The 19,290-nt window shown below is 40.5% G+C and overlaps 1 protein-coding gene and 1 long non-coding RNA gene across 2 annotated transcripts; both read right to left on the reverse strand.

Moving 5' to 3' along the window:
- Positions 1-146: 146 nt before the first annotated feature.
- Positions 147-13,856, reverse strand: LOC124277108. Its single transcript, XM_046712769.1, is given in 14 exon segments — positions 147-434; positions 1,249-1,938; positions 2,032-2,143; positions 2,145-2,633; positions 2,851-3,034; positions 3,719-3,821; positions 3,914-4,227; positions 4,721-4,916; positions 5,059-5,400; positions 6,528-7,078; positions 7,940-9,134; positions 9,647-10,820; positions 11,046-11,184; positions 13,780-13,856. Coding segments are annotated over 12 exon segments (5,451 nt in total). The 5' UTR covers positions 10,634-10,820; positions 11,046-11,184; positions 13,780-13,856.
- A 52-nt stretch (positions 13,857-13,908) lies between these two features.
- LOC124277118 lies at positions 13,909-18,373 on the reverse strand. The gene is made up of 5 exons (XR_006898748.1): positions 18,258-18,373; positions 17,908-18,024; positions 14,897-14,971; positions 14,349-14,465; positions 13,909-14,043 (listed from the first exon to the last, which is right to left on the reverse strand). It is a non-coding gene; the product is annotated as an uncharacterized LOC124277118 (long non-coding RNA).
- Positions 18,374-19,290: the final 917 nt, after the last annotated feature.

A 19,290-nucleotide genomic window follows, 5' to 3' on the forward strand; every position in this document is an offset into this window, starting at 1 on the left:
GTCTTCTGCCACTACAGACACCATGTAATGTATTGCCCATGGTCTAGGTTCAAGTCATCAAAGGGAACTGAGTTCCTGGGGTGTCGCCGTGGTGTTAGTAACAGTATGTGATGAGTTGTCTTCCCTCAGGTAAACATGATATTGCTTCACACTGGAGTGGTGATCCTGGAATCCGTGCCATGAGACTTTTCGAAGGATGTGTTATCAGACTCAGTTAATCTACTTTGATTGATGTTCAGTGTTGAACACATTTCCACCAACTGGAATGTCTGCATCATCACAAATCCATCTGAGATGACAGTGGCGGACATGTTCAAGGAGTTGATGGCGCGAATGCCAACATAATACTTGGTGCCATGAGTCATATTTACCACTGGTAGAGGGAGATGTTTGTAGTCAGTCCTGCACTCTGATATGGCAACAAGGTCTGAGACCTGAAAAAACCCAACACATTATAATATAATGCTATGGCATGAACACAAAACATGATCATGTGAATTTACTCCCCAATATTTTATATCTAACACTAACATATCTATATTAAACAAATAGAGACATGAACATATGACTCATATGTGGAGATGAATCACCTGTCATATTTTGTAATGACGAAAGGGGCGGTGGGGTAGCCTAGTGGTTAAAGCGTTGGCTCGTCACGCCGAAGACCAGGTTCGAATCCTCACATGGGTACAATGTGTGAAGCCCATTTCTGATGTTCCCCGCCGTGATGTTGCTGGAATATTGCTAAATGCGGCGTAAAACTAAACTCAGTCAGTCAGTCAGTTGTAATGACAAAAGATGATCATGTGAATTTATAATAGAATGAAAACGTTTGTACGAAACGTATTCTCTTCTTGTCTTTGTCAACGGATTGTTCGTCTCAATTCTGACCTAATTCGCCTGTCGACATATTTATATTTTATATATTTATATATATATATATGCCTTGACCATATCGATTGACTACTGAGATAAGCATATGAATCATGTGTTGAGATGAGTCACTTACCATATCTTGTAACGCCAGCCCAGATTATGTATTCTTCAATGCTTGTCTGTGTTTCCTGGAACAGTCCTTGCCAACAAGTAGTTATGTCAATTCAATGATTGCTGTCGAAGACGTCAAAGTCTCGGCTGCATGTTGAATCTGAATCCTTGAGTGCTCGACTCTTCTCACAGAAGGTGGTGTATGGTCGACTCTTATATACTTGGGGATGTGAAAACTCTGTATTCAGAATCCCAGAGTACCAAGCTCTGATGTAGATAACATAGAAGTCGTCTCCGTGTTCTAGGGGCTCGGCCATATGGCAGACAGTGGACTATCTCAGTCCTCTTTCCTACATCATACCAGAAACTTTCTTCACTAGTCTTAAATATTCCAGCTCCAAAAGGCTCGTTAAGCAGCCCCATGCTCCACTCATATCGCTGAATGTCGTATGTTGTATCCATCTCCCAATACCCGGCAATACAAGACAGAGAAGGCGTAATGTACAGGCCCGACTGGTTATGGGCTCTTGGATATATCTGGACATCCACAAGCCTGTGTGAGGTGACATTTGACATATCACGACATGTAACGGGTGTGGAAGGTGGATTACACTTCCGCCCAACCACTGCACATGTACAGTCATCAGTACAGTAGTGAGTGTCACAGGAGTGACGCTGTAGTTCCAGTGTTCCCTCGCGTCTCCTCTTGTGATCGGTTGCTACAACTGAGACGGTAACTTTACCAACAGGACTCAGAAGATGTGCATCATTCTCAGCCCAAATAGATAAAATGATTTCCCCTCCACCAAGTAACTGTGTTAGCTGTATTGTGCTTGACTGATCCTTCACAGATGGGTCATGCTTGACTGTAACCGTACCATTTGTTAGTTCGCCACCTTCATACGACGTTCCAACATTTAAATGATAGCAGGGAAATGTTTGATTCTGCATCTGAAAACCCATACCAGGTAAGATTGACAAATGTTAGTTCAGATCCATTGACACTAATAGTTTGCCACGTTAATGGTGGCTTAAAGCCTCCACTATTGGAGAAGTAGAATCAATCAGAATGTTGTTGCTGTGTGACGTTGTACACAAGCCTGCACGGTTGCAGGAAGTCACCGACAGTTGGTATTTGTCTCCATTCCTAAGTCGCGTTTTCCTTCGGCAGAATCAGTAAGTACGAGTTCTGTGGTCCTAAGGTAATCTGTTCTACTGCTACGGCTGACTCGTGGTGAGTTTTAAAGCTAAGTATGTGCTCATGTATTGGACTCCCATTATCAACAAACTTCCACCGTGAATACAGGACACTGTTATCCCACTGTATGGGGATGTTTTCGGGACCATCTGGTAATGTTGATATGAACACTGGTCTATCGACGACTACTGGTGCAGTGTCATCAACTTCAAAACTGGGGGAGACAGCTTCGACAAACAGACCTACAGGGTTGTATGCTCGTACTGTCACAAACAGAGAAACAGAGAGTGGTAGGTGCAGCCCACTTGCCAAGTAAGAATCGGAGAGGGCAGTGTTGGTGAAATTCATTATGTCACAAGAACCCGATCTCTGCCCAATACAGCACTCAAAATGGTGGATTCCTGTCTCAGCATCCTCGAAACCAACCCATTTACTGTGGACATATGATCTGCAATGGACGAATGGCATTGAACAATAAATGTATATAAATTCATAAACAAAGTATTTGCATTGGCGAAACGTATGCCACTCATAATTGCTATTGTGTATAAACCGCATACTTATGTTAATAAATATAGTTAAGCAATGAGAGTTAAGCAGTCTTTATATTATTTGCAAATGTCAAAAGACACAAAATAAACTAAAATGTTTCAGAAATCAGTCACCTGTGACCGTGGTATTTGTTATGAGTGTCAGTGTGACCAACAGTAACAACACCAGCTGCAGGAGCGGATCCATCCATAACGACACCATCTGAAGATGTAGTGACACAGAGCCCTGCATTGTTACACGCCTCGACTGTGCTGTAATACTTCACTCCAGGGATGAAGGCATGTGTCCAGTTATGATCTGAAACATGTTCACACACATTAGAGATTCCATGTGTAGGTAGCCAAGTTATGAAAGCTTTAACTCATCCCACGGTAATCCTGGATTCGATTCCCCAAAAGGGTACAGTGTGTGAAGCCAATGACCGGTGCTCCCGTTGACACTTTGCTATAATATTGCAAAACTAAAGGTTTGTGGATGTCCTCAGTTAACACTTAAATTGCTCCATAGTTACTTGTCCGCAGTCCAACAGCCAGGAGAGGTTTGACGTCCAAAATGCCTGGTAAAGTCCCAAGTCCTATGCTGTAGCCTTGTATCCCAGAGTGAGGGTCGTGAAACCCAGTCCAATGACAGCCTAGCCCAGTTGTGCTGGTTTGATAGTCCACCTCATCCTTAGGTAAAAGACAAATGATCAGTTTGTTAGAATTATATAGTTTGCATAAACCAATGTGGATTCAAAGACCTGCCTTCCAGGAAGAATCAACAAGCACCAAACCCAAAGACATAAATAATACTGTAACAAAAAGCAAAATAAAATTATGTTGAACAAGCACGTTTAGGTGACGCTAAATCTCCATCAATGAAGGTAAAGTACTCAAACAACAAGTAAAATGCGTGCCAAAACCACCTCGATAATTGTCAGTGGAGATGGGTTATAATTTAATATAAATGACAGTATACAGACTAAAACCACCCTCACCTTACTTCCAACATAACCATCTCGAACAATACCAGCATATGGTTGGGAGTTGTCAATGGTGAATGACTTGGCTATGCACAGAGACCGAAGCTGGGCGTTGTTGGTGGCCTAGAATTCAAAGGGTGAGGAACATATATGTACTTGTGTAACAAGAAGCAAACACAACAATTATTGCTTATTTAATTCTTCCTTGTGTTTACCTGAATTCTGATTTCATAGGCATGCCCTTCAATAAATGTATCATTAATGACAAAAATTGTAGATTTTGTTCCTGTTCCAAAACGTAGAGGTGGCGCTCCTATGTTGACGGATGTGAAAATATTCAGATGGTAGGACTCGATGCCACTTTCGGGGTCGAGGATATCTCTCCACTGGATGCGAAGTGTCTTTGTCCTCAAAACCTTCTTGTGCGGGTACAGTCCTTCAACCTGAATCTCACCGCAGACAGGTGGGGTAAGATCGCCTACTACTTCAGGAGAAATACTCTTTGTCGTATGACCAACATGATCTTCAGCTGAAAAATATCAAACTGGTTGAGGCAATTTTCTGTATACACAATTAAAAACAATGTTCCTTTCAAATGCCACTGATTAGACAAGTTTATGTATTACCATCACCAAGCTGAATTTTAATATCCTTTTACTGTTAGCTTGTTTTCCCTAAGATGTGTCATCATCACAAGTTCATATTCAGTCAATAACACATGTTCATGATATAGTTGGATTTAGCTCATGTGATTATGAACATGATTTTGCTGAGTTTGTTTCCTTCAATTTAATCACCTTTGATTGCGACATAGTACACTTCTCCAGTCTTGATGGAGAGCCCCTCAGCTTGAAACGACGTACGTTCGCCAATCTTTGTCCATGCCATGACATTTTGACCACAAGGATAGTTCCCTTCAAACATAAGGTTGAAATGTAATGTACAAGAGAAAATATGTGTAGAACTTTGCTATCTTATTTGTTACATTCTCTCTACTCTGTATGTTCAAAACAGCTTCATACCGATAGCAATGGAGTATGACTTGATTGCGTGGGCATATGTAACTCCATGTGGCTGCTTGTCAGAGAACCCGGACCATGTAATGACCATCCTTGAGGGATCGGTGATGTAGCCAGATACTGCGTTAGTTACACTGACGGAACCTCCAACAGGGGGAGTCTTGTCCACCACAAATCCATTTCCAAAATGGTGAAATACCTTTTGCATTTTCACTGACATTGGCACATATGTAATAGGAATCGGAATCGTCAAAGTCAATCCTACCAAACCTGACAAATCCAGTTCGTGTAAATTTCCATGTCAAACAAGATATATCCGAATCACAGTCATACACCGGAACCTGTTGGATTCCCCTCATGATGAACCATGTGACGTTGCGGCCAGCTGTATTGGTGATGACAGCACTCACTCTACTGCTGCTGTTGATGAAGTCAACATCCAGCTCATGTAGCAGTTTTAGTCTTGTGCCAAGTCGTTCACTGTGGAGAATATCTTCAATATTGGCCAGTCGCTTGTCATCTGCAGGCAGCTCAAACAGTGCATGCTTACTATACGACGTAGCGTATGGATTCAATGTCAGCTCGGCACATTTGGAACCAAATTGCCCAGATGGACAGAAGACTCGTACACATGTGAACAGTTTTTGGTAGGAGTGGATTGGAAGGATCAGGCATCTGGAGGTCTGAAATCAGAACAAATACCTATTCAAATATTCAATAAAACAATTTGCTTTCCTAAGGAAATATGACTTACGATATATTTCACACAATCATAGAATATGAAGTTTTGTCAAGTGGTTCATTGATATATCGATATGGCTGCAATACTGCCGATATGACTTTAAATCTTAACTCACTCACTCATTAATATATATCGTACATTGTTTTGATAGTAACTATATTTATTAGTAGTTATATCTTACTGATATCATCAGACTCATCATCAACATTTTTTCACCTTGACATTGCAAGAGCCAGGATGTTCTTGTATCCACGTTGTCACCGGGCTGATATCTGATTCGGACTTGACGATTGCCCATTGAATGATGCAGCTCCCAGATATCTTTAAGGACTCTCCACAGTCAATACTTTCTACTTCAACAGATATGTTTGTACAGTCTCCAGTTTCATCTTGAATGACAGAAACGATATTCCAAATCTCTGGAATTCTAGATATTATCACGCCATCAGACAACTGTCCTGCGATACAGGTGTGTCCATAGCAAGGCGATATAGAAGCCCAATAATGGTGTCCTGTTTTTAAATTGAGATTGTTTATAGAGTGTGCTGTGCCTCTTCCTGCTTTAACCGTTGTATCGCTGATGATTCTGACACATGCTTCCGAAGATTCGTTGTTACATGTCCTTTCCAGTAACCGGAGATGGTAATTGGTGACAAAATGCGTGTGTTCACTATTGCCCTCCCAGTGTAATTTGTAGGATGTCGTTGAAACCTGATAGTCAACATCTTGAACACATCTGTACACTTCAATGTTGTAAATACTTCCTTTTGCGAACCTTAACTGGAAATTTGGATTTGTTGTAAGAGGAAAAAACTCTAAATGATAAGTTGAATTATCTACCATGTTGCTTCCAGTGGTGAATAAATCATCTGACAGAAATGAGAAGCCGTCAAATGTTGTGATGTTTCTGACTACAGCACTGTAGTGGTGTCCAAGATGCAGTGGATTGTCGAATGTAACGTTAACGCTCATACTGTGAGAAAAGTTATGTAAATCAAGAAAGTTAATCAGCCTTTCATCATTTAGTTCACATATTGGGCCATCATGGACAGAGATGGAATGAGGTACATCTGCCACAATCATAAATCCATCTGACGACGAAACAGTCTCTCCACCCGAACACTTCGCCCGAATAGATGTAAAGTACTTGATAAACGTCGAGAGAGCTGGTGACTTGATACAAGCTGTTTGTATATCCGTCCCAGTGACACCGGTAAACGTTGCTACGTCATCCATACCCGCTGCTGACCCGATGCCTATCTCAAAAGTAACGTTTCTGTGATGTTTGAATCCAGACCAGCGGGCACAAGCTGAATACTGCTGGTGGAAGTCCACGTCTGTCAAGGAGTTTACATCTGAAGGATCTACATCCACGACCAGAGCTGGACCAGGAGGGAATAGTGACGGAAGACGGATCGACTCTGTTCTTACAGTAGTGAAGTGGCCTGCTGAATTGTAAACATACAACTCAAAGAGACATCGTTTTCCAAGTTCTGAGTCCTGACGCTGCAGAAGGACCATTGGATACTGGATGCAGCCAGCATGTCCCTCAGCTTTACACACCTCACTTGCCCCAGAAGGAGTCTGCAGTATTGGTGTAACATAGTCTTCGTCCATTACTGTAACACATCATAGAACAACTTCAACTAGTTATCAACTATACAGCATAGCATGGTTGCTTACAGGGGAAAATACGGCAGATATTAATGTTTTCTTCTTTGATAGGCATTCTAGAAGTTGGGAAGGTGAAGAACTAGGACTATTTTTATGGATATACAACTTCTTTATTTTATTATAGGCGACGTTTCGACATAGATTGTAATGTCGTTGAGGGATGAGGCGAAAATGAGTTGTTCCTCCTCATCCCTCATCCATTGTACAAACATCTCATGTATATATATATGTATATCACCCATATTACTTCCCAAGTACCACTTGCTTGACAACGACATTGCAATCTATGTCGAAACATGTCCATTAATTGTAACGGAGTACGTTTATCAGCTATTTTAAACATTTGAGTGCAGATGGCAAAAGTCATTACTATCAGTGGCAAGATGCCATTAAAACTCACCTTGACTTATCAAAGTACTTAATCTATATATAATCTACAGATCTAGTACATTTACTGCCTCTCAGTTCAGATGATCTAAGTGTGTGTTTTGTTTTCAATAATTATTTTGGATAAATCTACATCATGCTTCAGTCCTACAACCCCCTAAATTGCACATTACTGCTCAGTGTTTTCAAAATTGAAAGAAATGGGCATATATATATTGTGTTGTTCAAGGTCACACTTAAGTTTTAGGTGCATGCCTCCGTAAGGTGTCAGATTAAAGGCAATGCTAATATACAGATAACATATTGCTAACAAAGGTATTATTATGTCAATGCATCAGGCAAAACAGAAATGATGAAGGCAAAAGTATTTAAAAAAATTCATTAAAGATATATACGTTCACCTTGCAACTGAGACTTACCCGCCCGGTATGTAACAGTGAACTGCTGATGTACTTCTTCAGGGTCTGAGAATGTGTGATTGGTCCAGGTGACTCTGATGTGATCTCCAACTATCTCTGGAACTAGTGTCCCGTGAACGTCTGGGGGAGTGTCATCTATCATCACAGGACCAAGGGTTGCCACTGATGAGACGCCAGCCTTGTTTTCTGTCTTGATGAATATGTAAAACTCTGTCCTACCATCAAAACCAGTTTCATGACTGTGAAAACTTGTCTTCCTATGGGTAGGTCTATAACTGGCTAGGTCTGGCTTGTTGTATGTTGACGCGTCATACCCAAACCCTACGAAGGAATCGCGAATTTGGCTTTCGATTTCAATAAGACTCCAGTTCAGAACAATTTTGTGAAACGGCACATAAATTACAGTCTCATTCAGATACGGTAGATTCCTACACAGGCTATCAGCTGTCTCGTTGTCTATGTAACTTCTATATACCATGGGAAAACGCAGATTCATGTCTGGGTTGTTAAGACATCTTTCCTGACACACCGACACCATTGGAAGCCTAGCCATTGTCATATTAGAGTTGATTAGCCATGGTTGATCAAATACGCATTGGAGACTAGATAAAGCAGATGCCTGGTGGAGGTTAATGTTTTCAATGATTGGTGGGGAGAGATCAAATGTAATACCATCTGAGCAGATAACATCAGAAGGCTCTAAAGCATTGTTGACAGCAACAAGTGAAGTAAAGTATCTACCTTCTTTAGGGAAAACTAGTGATAAACTTTCTGCTGTTGCCTTTCGAATGATGACATGGCTGGTGTTTTCTTGCTTCAGTTCATCAATACTAAGACACTTGTCTGCTAAGCCTACGATGTAATATCGGATACCACTCTCATGGTCAATAAAACCTCGCCAGCTGATCAGTACATGCCCTTCACTGGTGTAATCTATGTCTGGACCATCGATGCTCCCTTCTTGAACGATGCCAACTACAGGAGGAGACTCATCAACCAGCACATCCAGGTGAGCAAAGCTCTTCAGCATGGCCCCATTAGTTATGAAGAGGGTGAAGTAATACTCTCTGTTGTGTTGACCCGTGTTCGTGTTATTGGCTTTAAGAAAAGTCTTGCCAAGGTCCAGTGTATAGTTCTGGAATTCACAGGGCCCAACAGATGGACAGTAACAATCCGGCCCTCGTGGACACCTAACCTGAAAAGAAACAAATATTTTCTTAAACGTGAAACCTGTAGGACATATTCATTATAACGGACATGATGGAGCTATCACGGATTGTGATGCTGGTGAATTTCGTTTACTAAAACCCTGCACACAATTCCAGTACCAACTCTGGTTCAGTTTTATTAACTAAGAAATGAATTTACCTTTTTGTATAAACACATGCAATGTATTTGGCAGTAATGGGAATAGATGCATTCGAACATCAGATGGTAGTTGTCCAATAAGTAAACAAATCAGTGTATCCTGGACTAACATTTCTCATGCGATTTTATATGCATTGAGAGTAATGTTCAAAGCTAGACAAAAACGATTGCCCATTTTCATTAACACATCAGATCTCCTTACATGCATGAAATATCCAAATAAAGCGATTTTCCTTTCATAATATAAAGCAAACTCAAAATACGATTATCATAAATCCCAATATGAAATAAATAAATGTTCCAACACTCCATTTGTTTCCAAATTCAACTGGGTATTACCAGAGCATCGACTTTCCGGACAGGAAGTGCACCGTTTCCGAGATCTGAGGCCGCATCAGTTGTTCCAAGCGCCCACAACACAGATGTGATCCCACTGTGGACATCCCAAGCTCGAAACTGAAGAACCATCGTAGAGAGATCGGTGTTGTTGTGAACATATACCTGACTCGTTCCATCTCTAACTAGCCAGGTATCAGCGATGTCAGCCACACTCCTGTCTATGTGCACAACTACTGACTCCACAATGGTGTTCATCATTATGTCCTGGGCTTCAATCCAGATTTCATATGATTCACCATCCGTTAGATTCAGACCAAGGCTCAGAGATTGGTTGGTAAAATCTGGAACTGATTCCCATGACGTTTTTGAACCATTGTTGAGACTCCATTTGTACTTGAAACTTGTGATGCCATTGGTACTCACAGTACCGGTGACAGGTAAAATGCCCGTTACTTGATCATATACACCTGATATACCATTGCCTGTGTCTTCTTTCACTTGGCAAAAATAGTTATTGTTTATGTAATAATCATTATGATAACGTTCATTCCAGTCTAACTGAATGTTCCCATGGTGAATTTGCCAAGTATATGTAGTATCCTTTGACGCAGATATGACCCTCAATACTCGAGATGTCCTAACCTCAAGTTTAGATGAATTATCGTACAGCAGAAAACGTCGTGCAAATCTGACATTTCCAGCAACATCGTGGACTTCCACATATGTAACATACATGGCAGGCTCTGATGGGAGTGAGACTGTGATGTTCACACTGTTTCCGGTCAGCTGGCTTGATTTGAACACATGGTTGCCATGGTCCACATCCAGCGTATCAGGGCCAAGGTGTTTCATACCATAAATATCCATCCTAAAATACTTTATTCCTGAGGCTTGTTCCTGTTTTCCAGACTCAGGATAGGGGTCTACCCAGCCTGACACACCAACAGTGATGTTAGGGTATTTAGTTGCTCTTGTGGATAGGCGCATGGGGCTGTCAGAGGAACATGGAAATCTTGGATCTGTTGTACAGTGAACTGGGACAGCATTGTCGTATCTAAAGCAGATGATCTTGCTTTCGGGAAGCGGTGTAAATCTCTTGTTGCCAACGATGTCTCCTTTGAAGTTTTTGTAATCAAATGAACCCCCAGAAAAGACCTTAATTAGACCACATAACCTGAAAGTATAATTTCAAATGTGTTGTTTTTTATTTACATGACACGTTTAATGATGATTATGTATCTGAGAACGTGTGATAGTATCTGTATATTCGATTTATCTGCATCAGTTATCCAATAAGTGGACAGATGACAACAAAATGAATGAACATTAAACAATTATTTACCATTAGTGAATATCAACTTTAGTTATGCGGAGATGAACATACAGTTACACAAGTTACCATTCTCCATTTTGCAGGGAGGATGAACCAAGCAGTACTCTGTCACAGGAAATAAGAGGTGAAGGTGTTAAAGACGACAGGGTCTTGTTGCAGTTGCCACCTCCCCTCAACGTGGTGGCAGATAAAATGTGTTGTCTACCTTCAACATGTAAAGATATTGATTGAGACACTCTCGCCTTCAGGGATCAAGAAGAAAATATCCTTTTTGTGACCACCTAGTAATGTAACTTATTAAAAGTGACTCATAAAGAAATGGTTCTGATGTTGTCAAATTATTCGATAAACTCTCGATAAACACCTAACTGCTTGGGTTATTTTTATATTGGATGCTCTCATGGGCCGTCACCAGTGATCAATCTAGAAGCATAAAAAATATATTGATATGATTTTGTGGCGAATATCACCTTTCCAAGACAGGTACATAAACATAATTCCCGAGGAAGAGAACATAATTATGGGAAAGTGACTTAAATTACCCGGCACAATGGGACACCAGTGAGGGACAAATATGTTCAATTTGCTGGCATGAAGACTTGTTTATCTATACTATAATCTACATTGGGATCTCACCACAATAATACAAAGATTAAAAGAATTTAATTTTCTGTAGGTTAGTCAATCATGTGGAATCACTAGCAATCATTTCTTGAGGTATATATATTATACAGTTGTAAACAAATTAGCTTGAAAGCCATAACATAATATATTTTATTTCATTCAAGATGGTGAATCACAATAGCCACTCAGGACCCATTAGACAAAGAGAAACTTCACAAAATGTAATTTGAAAAATAATGAATAATTTTTCTCTGATGATACATCTATGTATCCGAAATGGGATCCCTATCTTTCGACTCTAGAAAAACGTTAGCAAAACCCACTCAAACCCATCCATTCCTCGTGCAAATGACGTTAGTGCCAAATCAGGTTTTGCACGTGCAGTCGATCACGTGATCTTCGCATCGAAGTTTTCTTCAAATGCACGTGTTTGCATGGGCCTCAAGAATTGAAAAAAACACTTTTAAACCACAGTTCTAACGGTACTTGAAATGCCACGATTGTCAAATGTGCAACGTGAACGTGCCGTTGGCATGTTGCAAGCGGGAAGATCAGTTATTGACGTCGCAAGAGCAATGGGATGCAGCCGTCGTACTGTGTATGACTTGCTAGGTCGTCTACAACAAACTGGCACCACTTCTGATCGCCAAAAGGTCGGGTTGTCCACGTGTGACGTCACGAGCAGAAGACCGTCAAATCGTCCTACGTCACCTACGTGACAGATTTCTGCCGGCTACACGAACCAGGGCTGAGATCTTTAGAGGTCGACTGTCCTCACAGACCATTCGAAATCGGTTGCGGGCTGCCAATCTCCATTCTCGACGTCCATATCGTGGGCCAATATTGACGCCGTTTCATCAACGTCAACGTCTGCTGTAGGCCGAACGTCACCTCCTATTGACCCAGAGAGACTGGAATCGAGTCATCTTTAGCGATGAATCCAGGTTTACCCTCAGATTCGCGGACGGCAGGCATAGAGTCTGGAGACGACATCGTGATTGGCAGATTCAGGGGCGGAAGTTGCATGGTCTGGGGTGCTTTCTGTGGGAACAACCGTTCCCGACTTCTGGTCATCCGTGGAAACCTCACATCTGCTGCTTACCGCGACCAGGTACTCACCCCTAAACTCGTTCCTTTCATGGCGGCTCATGGCCCAGGTCTACAGTTCCAGCATGATAATGCTCGGCCGCATACCGTGATGTTGACACGAAATTTACTTCAAAACGCTGGAATCAACGTCATGGACTGGCCAACGTTTTGGATTAAGGATTAAGGCCATCGAGGTCCCCTGACCTTAATCCAATAGAGCACGTTTGGGATGCACTTGGGAGAAGGTTTCGTGGTCTTAGGAACCAACCTGAGAATTTGCAGGAACTTGGCGCTGCCTTGCAAGAGCAATGGCGCAGAATCCCCAACCACGTAATCACAAGCATCAGGCAGTTGATGAGGAGAAGGTGTTTGGCAGTGGTGAATGCGCGGGGCGGCCATACACGATATTGAACTGAGAAATTTTGCATTTTTATTCTTGTGACTTGACATTCTGTATAACCATGTTTTGGAACGGCGGTGTAGCCTAATGGAACTGATTATGTCACTGTCAGTGTATCGAGTACATCACACAGATCTCAGCAATGAAATACTAACAATTTAACCATCTTACCATCTTTATTCTTTTATAGTGCCCTGAAGAAAGAATGTGAAGTTTCTTTTTTGACTCAGAATAGATCATGAACGCCTTTTTCAATCAAATATGGTTAAGTGACGTTAAATGTACCCTCCATTAGATAGAGGGTCACAGTTTTTTACAGTTTATGATCCTGACGAGACAACAAAATCAAAATCAAATTCGAACTGATTATGTTTCAGGGTTTGATGCATCAAACCCGTTCTCAAGCAACATGCAAGAATCACTTCACACTCTCCTTCCGCAACAAAGAATCACCCCGTTTTAACCGTTCAAAAAGGTGTTTAATACATCTCACTCCCTCGGGGCGGTGTTAAGGCGTTCGCCCGTCACGCTGGAGACCCAGGTTAGATTCCCCACATGGGTACAATATGTGATGCCTATTTCTGGTGTCCCCCGCTGTGATAATTCTGCAATATTGCTAAAAGCTAAAAACTAAACTCACTCTCACTCACTCACTCAATATTGATCGGATGCAATAGTCCATTCTACCTGAGAGATCTTTTCTTGTAACTGTCAGGTTACTGTCCACGACGCCGATATAGGTTCTGTTGATGTATACAGGCGGAGTTGATAATATTTTTTTATGAAACTCAGCTTTTATTCTGAAAGACATTGACTCAGGTTGTATGTTGATATATACGTCTGTCTGTGAATAACAGTCTGTGGTGTTGCCAATACTGGTACTGTTCCTGACCTCATGTCTGTGGTCTTCTATTCCAACGTTGCAAGTGAGCAAATCCGCCTTTGTGGTAACTAGAACATAACATATTTGAGTGTTTGTGTGGATACAGGCAAACATATGCATAATGCAGTTTAAGCGACTATTATTGAAATCACACGAGGAGTGGTAAGGCAATGAATGAAAGCAGCACCCAAATTGTGAGCTAGAGGAATGCTTTTGAAATGCAGTCCAGTTGATCGCTAGTCACCAAATTCAATAATTACAACTTTAAGATTATCTCAAAGGCAAACCATGGACCAGCATCGTGATACACGTCTCTCCATCTACTGAGGACGGGGTTCAACTGTGATGAGTTCTCAAATTGTGAAACACTCACTGTCACAGGTGGAGTTCCCTGACTTCCTGAATCCACTTTCACACGAGCAGGATGTCATCAGACCACTGGAACAGTTGCCAGGCCAACACCACCTGTTGTCCACGTATGAGCAGGTGACTGGAATATATATAGAGTGGTATTGTTTATTGGGTGAACATCAATTATACTACACATACATTTGACATATGAGCATCAGATGGAGTTCATGTTCGTTATGATTTCTGTTGATTGATTTATATGTAATGTTTTAACATCATCATCCAACTGGAATACATAAAAGGTCCAAAACAAACCTAAAACCTTGCTGCAATGGTAGAATGTAATGATAATCGAATTATCAGCAAACAAAATAATCTCTTATTGGACGTTTGGCTTACATATTTGTTATCCTTAAGAACTGATGCATATGTAAAGATTTTGTGAAATTCAGTACTCGAGACTCCATGTGAGTGAGGTCAATCATTATCAAACAACTTATTGGTGATCTTGATTTGTAGGGTTATGCACATTTTTAACAAGTTTTAGTTAGCTCTAATAATGAAACTCACGGTCACATCTCTCCTTGTCTGGACTAAGCCACTGCAGGGACATTTCAACTGCACTTCCCATATCCTGACAAGAACCTGGAATGCGAAATGTTTCTGTGAGATGATCACTTCAGTTATCAGTATCAAAATGGTATGCACATTCGCTGGGATATCAAAATTAGCAGATTGCGAATATATATTTTTAATCCAGTTGGCCTTTGCACGGATCCTAGCAGGATTTACACCATCAGCTACAGACGATTTCCACCAGGTTAAGCCAATTCTGAAGAACGAATAGTCTACGATTAACATATTGGCAATAATAAGCATACCTTGAATGATGTGTTCTCATGTACCGTCTCCGGAGGACAATCATTGTACAGTACTTCAACACCCTTCGAGGAGCCAGCCACTTACAATCCCATCTAAGTTATCAAACTTTCTCGTACCAAATTCAAGGGCAGTTAACTCGTACCTCTCCTCTCATATAACATCTTAAGTCACAAGGAGGCCACCAGTTGTGTGGACATCATTCTTACCCTGGATACTCTGCGTACGTATTGTACACAAAAGTTGGACACTCCGGTAATTATTACAAAGTTGTCGTTTTCTGCTGACATCTGTGGCGTGCCCGCATAGTACGTTGCTGAAGCCGCATGCTTTTTTTTTCTGTAACAGTCTGTCTTAACTACAAAACACACATACACACACATTCACTCACTCACTGACTCACACATAAAGAACAGTTTCTTAGACGATTTAATAATGAATATAGCGCAGCACACAAATCTTCTGTTTTGGCACCAAAGGACAACTATTGAACTAGACACAACATCAGGCAACATAGGGTGTATGTGATGAGGCAAAACCTCGAACATGGGAACGTTGCACAATGTATCTCTATCTGTATCCTACGTCGCATACCCGCATGAGTGCGACAGTTCGATGTAGGTACTAACACCGTTATCAAGGAAGTGATGATAACGGTGTTAGTACTTTGCTTGATAACGGTGTTTGTACCTACGCCGAAACGTTGCACTCATTGCAGTAAAGAAGTTGCCTATCCATAGAACTTGGTTTCATCTTTACAACTTCTAAAATGCCTTTCAAAGAAGTTGCCATAGATGTACGACAGGGTTCTGTTCTTAGTTCGTTTCTGTTGTCATTGTTCAGTAATGAATTGGTCAACGAAATCATGTCCACTTGAACAAGTATGGTTAGTTGTAATATACCCCCTTTCCAATATGCAAGACTAATATATTGTCCTAAATCAAAACTAAATGTCCTGCTTGACTGTGTTGAATTCTACATCATAAGGGATCAATATTTCAATGTGAAAACAGTTAAGGATCTTTTTACCAATGTTAATTTTCATTTAATTATTATTTTCTTTTAAAGAAATTGATTTAATTGGTGAATTTTGATTAATATGTTCTGTAGTTTGATGTATTTTAATGATTGGTAGTTTAGATTAGTAACTTGATTGTTGGTGGCTGTACCCTCAAAGGGGGTTAAAGTACTGTAATTTTTTTGTCCCGAAACATTTAAAGTAAATTTGAACTTACCACATTTTAAATGTAGAACTTCTGTTCTTTTAATTTAGGCTAAATTTCCTACCATCGCCAGTGGCTCATGGTGTAAATCCAGCTAGCGCCCATGCAGGTTGCAAAGGTACTGTGAGTCCCCATGGTCCCTAATGCGGTGATCTACCTTTAGTTGCTGGTGATCTCTAGCCCATTTTTAAATGTTGTATTGCGTTTAATTTTACAGTTTTAATTTTCTTTCTGTGATGATCTAGTTATTTTACTGTCCTTCGTCGACAGTTATTTTATGATTTGATTGCATTTATTATGAATTTGTAATTTGTTAAAGTCACTTTGTGACTGAAATATTGCCGATGTGACTACAAACCTTAACTCACTCACGAAATGTCGTGCTCTAGAATTCAAGATAATGTCATCCATAATTAATACACTTGTTCTATCTGACTTCCAACTTCTAAAAACGCCACTCAAAGAAGTAATCACGTTGTATGTTAAAATAAACTAACTATGTTAAAATAAATAAGCGCAAAGAACAGGTGTAACCAGTGAGTCAAGGGCAGTCTGTGACGTATTAGCTAACGTCATGCTGCCTAAACCTCGCCTTAAAATATAAAATACGATATTTTAATGTTTAAAATTAGAATTTATTTGTAAATACCATTTTCTTATGAACAAGGAATTGGAATGTCCTGCAACTAGAATCGTTTGTTGTGTCTCTTTTCACTTTCACACGGAAAAATTCGGAACGGCTCAAAAGTAGGTCATTAACTGAATTGGTTCACGAGACTCATGTTTCGATTTGTTTAATTTGTGTCTCACTCACTCATTTTCCCCTTGGGAATTGCGACTTTATGTTCGGTTAATTAAGTTATGGAAATAAAGAAATGTAAGTCATACCAAAGAAATATGATTAATCAAGATGTGAACGCGACTTGCACCTACACCCCATATACACACAATGCAACGGTGTCACCTTGCTGATAATTACTTGACTGATGGTATCTTGAAGAGAGTGTTTTTATCCCAGAATAATTTCCTCTCCAGGGTGGATTTGTCCTAGGAGTTCCTATAGTACATTAAATCTATCTGACATTGAGCAGACATGACTGATTTGGAAGGTAATTGTGTCACAGTTTGTGAGTAGGAAACAACTCGATTTAGAGAGGTAGTCCACATGATTAAACTTCTGCTTCTGGGAAGGTGATGTTTCTTATGTGTTGCCAATACACAAGGGTCTAAATTTTAAACAGATTGCATTTCTATGTCAGATAGGTAAATCAGTGGAAAGCATATTGGCAGTTAATGGACGATATCAGATCACATGCTATTCCTTAAGCTAAACAAAATTCCATCAGCACGCATGATGTACTTCGTGTCAAAATGTTTTAATACACATTATCACATGGATATCAATATGGAGGTTCAGAAATGAGAATTGATGACTTGATGGCACTCTTTAACTTGAAAAATTAAGAAGTCGCAACGTACGTGCACATATTGTTTTCCCTCCAGATAGTTTAAAGATGACGTTGTTCTTAGTGGGTGGAATGCAAGCATCACAGGTCAGACAAGGCTGTGTCTGACAGTTTGGAATGACAGGGCACCCTGTGACGATACACAAAAACATGCACTGCATTGGACTTAACCTTAACAACTATCAAGGTCCTTATGAAATATTTTACATGGCATTCAGCGCAGATATATTTTCATCTATTCATGTTGTCTCAAAGCATTCTTACGGAAATTATGAGGGTTTAACATAAGCATAGCATAGAATGTGTATTCTGCTTTTACCAGTCACTCAATGCACACTGTATGTGTTTGAAACATCAACTCACTGTCACATGTTCTTTTGTTTGCAGATAATCTGAAGAAAACATCCTTCAAGCGCGACTTGCATGTTGTACAGGTTCGACAACGCTGTGTTACACAGTTGGATATACCCGGGCAAGCTTGAGGGAAAAGAGGTTATTCAAATCACACAAATACGTGACACACATACGAAAACGTCTTTGATTCTTGTGTTTTTTTTTCGGGGCGGTGGGGTAGTCTAGCGGTTAAAGCGTTGGCTCGTCACGCCGAAGACCCGGGTTCGAATCCCCACATGGGTACAATGAGTGAAGCCCATTTCTGGTGTCCCCCGCCGTGATATTGCTGGAATATTGCTAAAAGCGGCGTAAAACCAAACTCAGTCAGTCAGTCAGTGTTAGGATTTTCATATAGTTTCATAATGGGCGATCTTTTTGTTCCGAAGGGCGACAGACTCTCGCGACGGTCCAACTTCTCGCGTCCGGTCCTGACACAATGTGCGCTGCGACAATTTGGTACATGTAACAACTGAGCCCACGTGTTGCCGTGCTTCACCTTCACTGAAAAAAGCTGTTAATAAAGGCGTTTATAATGAAGGCGTTTATAACGGAATACCTTTAACTGAAACAGTTGTGATGTGATTGTACGGTTTGAACACCATCATATGTTCAGACTTCAAGTGTACTACAAACTGGACACGATGAGAGATAACAGGAAAAACATCATGAAAAAATAGTTATTTTGTATTGTCATTTCTTACGTCAGAACAGGAGTCATTGTATGTCACTATGCTATTGCCAGTTTCTTTAACTATTGCTGCATTAAAATCTAACAAATAGTTGCTATACTACCACTGACCTCAATATCATAAAAAGGATATGCATACTTCGGCATCATTTATCGGGGATTAATAAATACCTCTAATAGTAACCATTTGTCCATCACATGGGATAAGTATTTCAATGTCAAAACAGTTCAGGACCTTCTCACTAATGTTAATTGTCATTTAATCATTGACTTTTTAAAAGAAATAAGGGATACAGATAAGTATTTCAATGTCAA

Source organism: Haliotis rubra, unplaced genomic scaffold (genome assembly GCF_003918875.1).
Source record: "Haliotis rubra isolate DU_JTF1 unplaced genomic scaffold, ASM391887v1 Scf1056, whole genome shotgun sequence".
Classification (NCBI taxonomy): Eukaryota; Metazoa; Mollusca; class Gastropoda; order Lepetellida; family Haliotidae; genus Haliotis; species Haliotis rubra.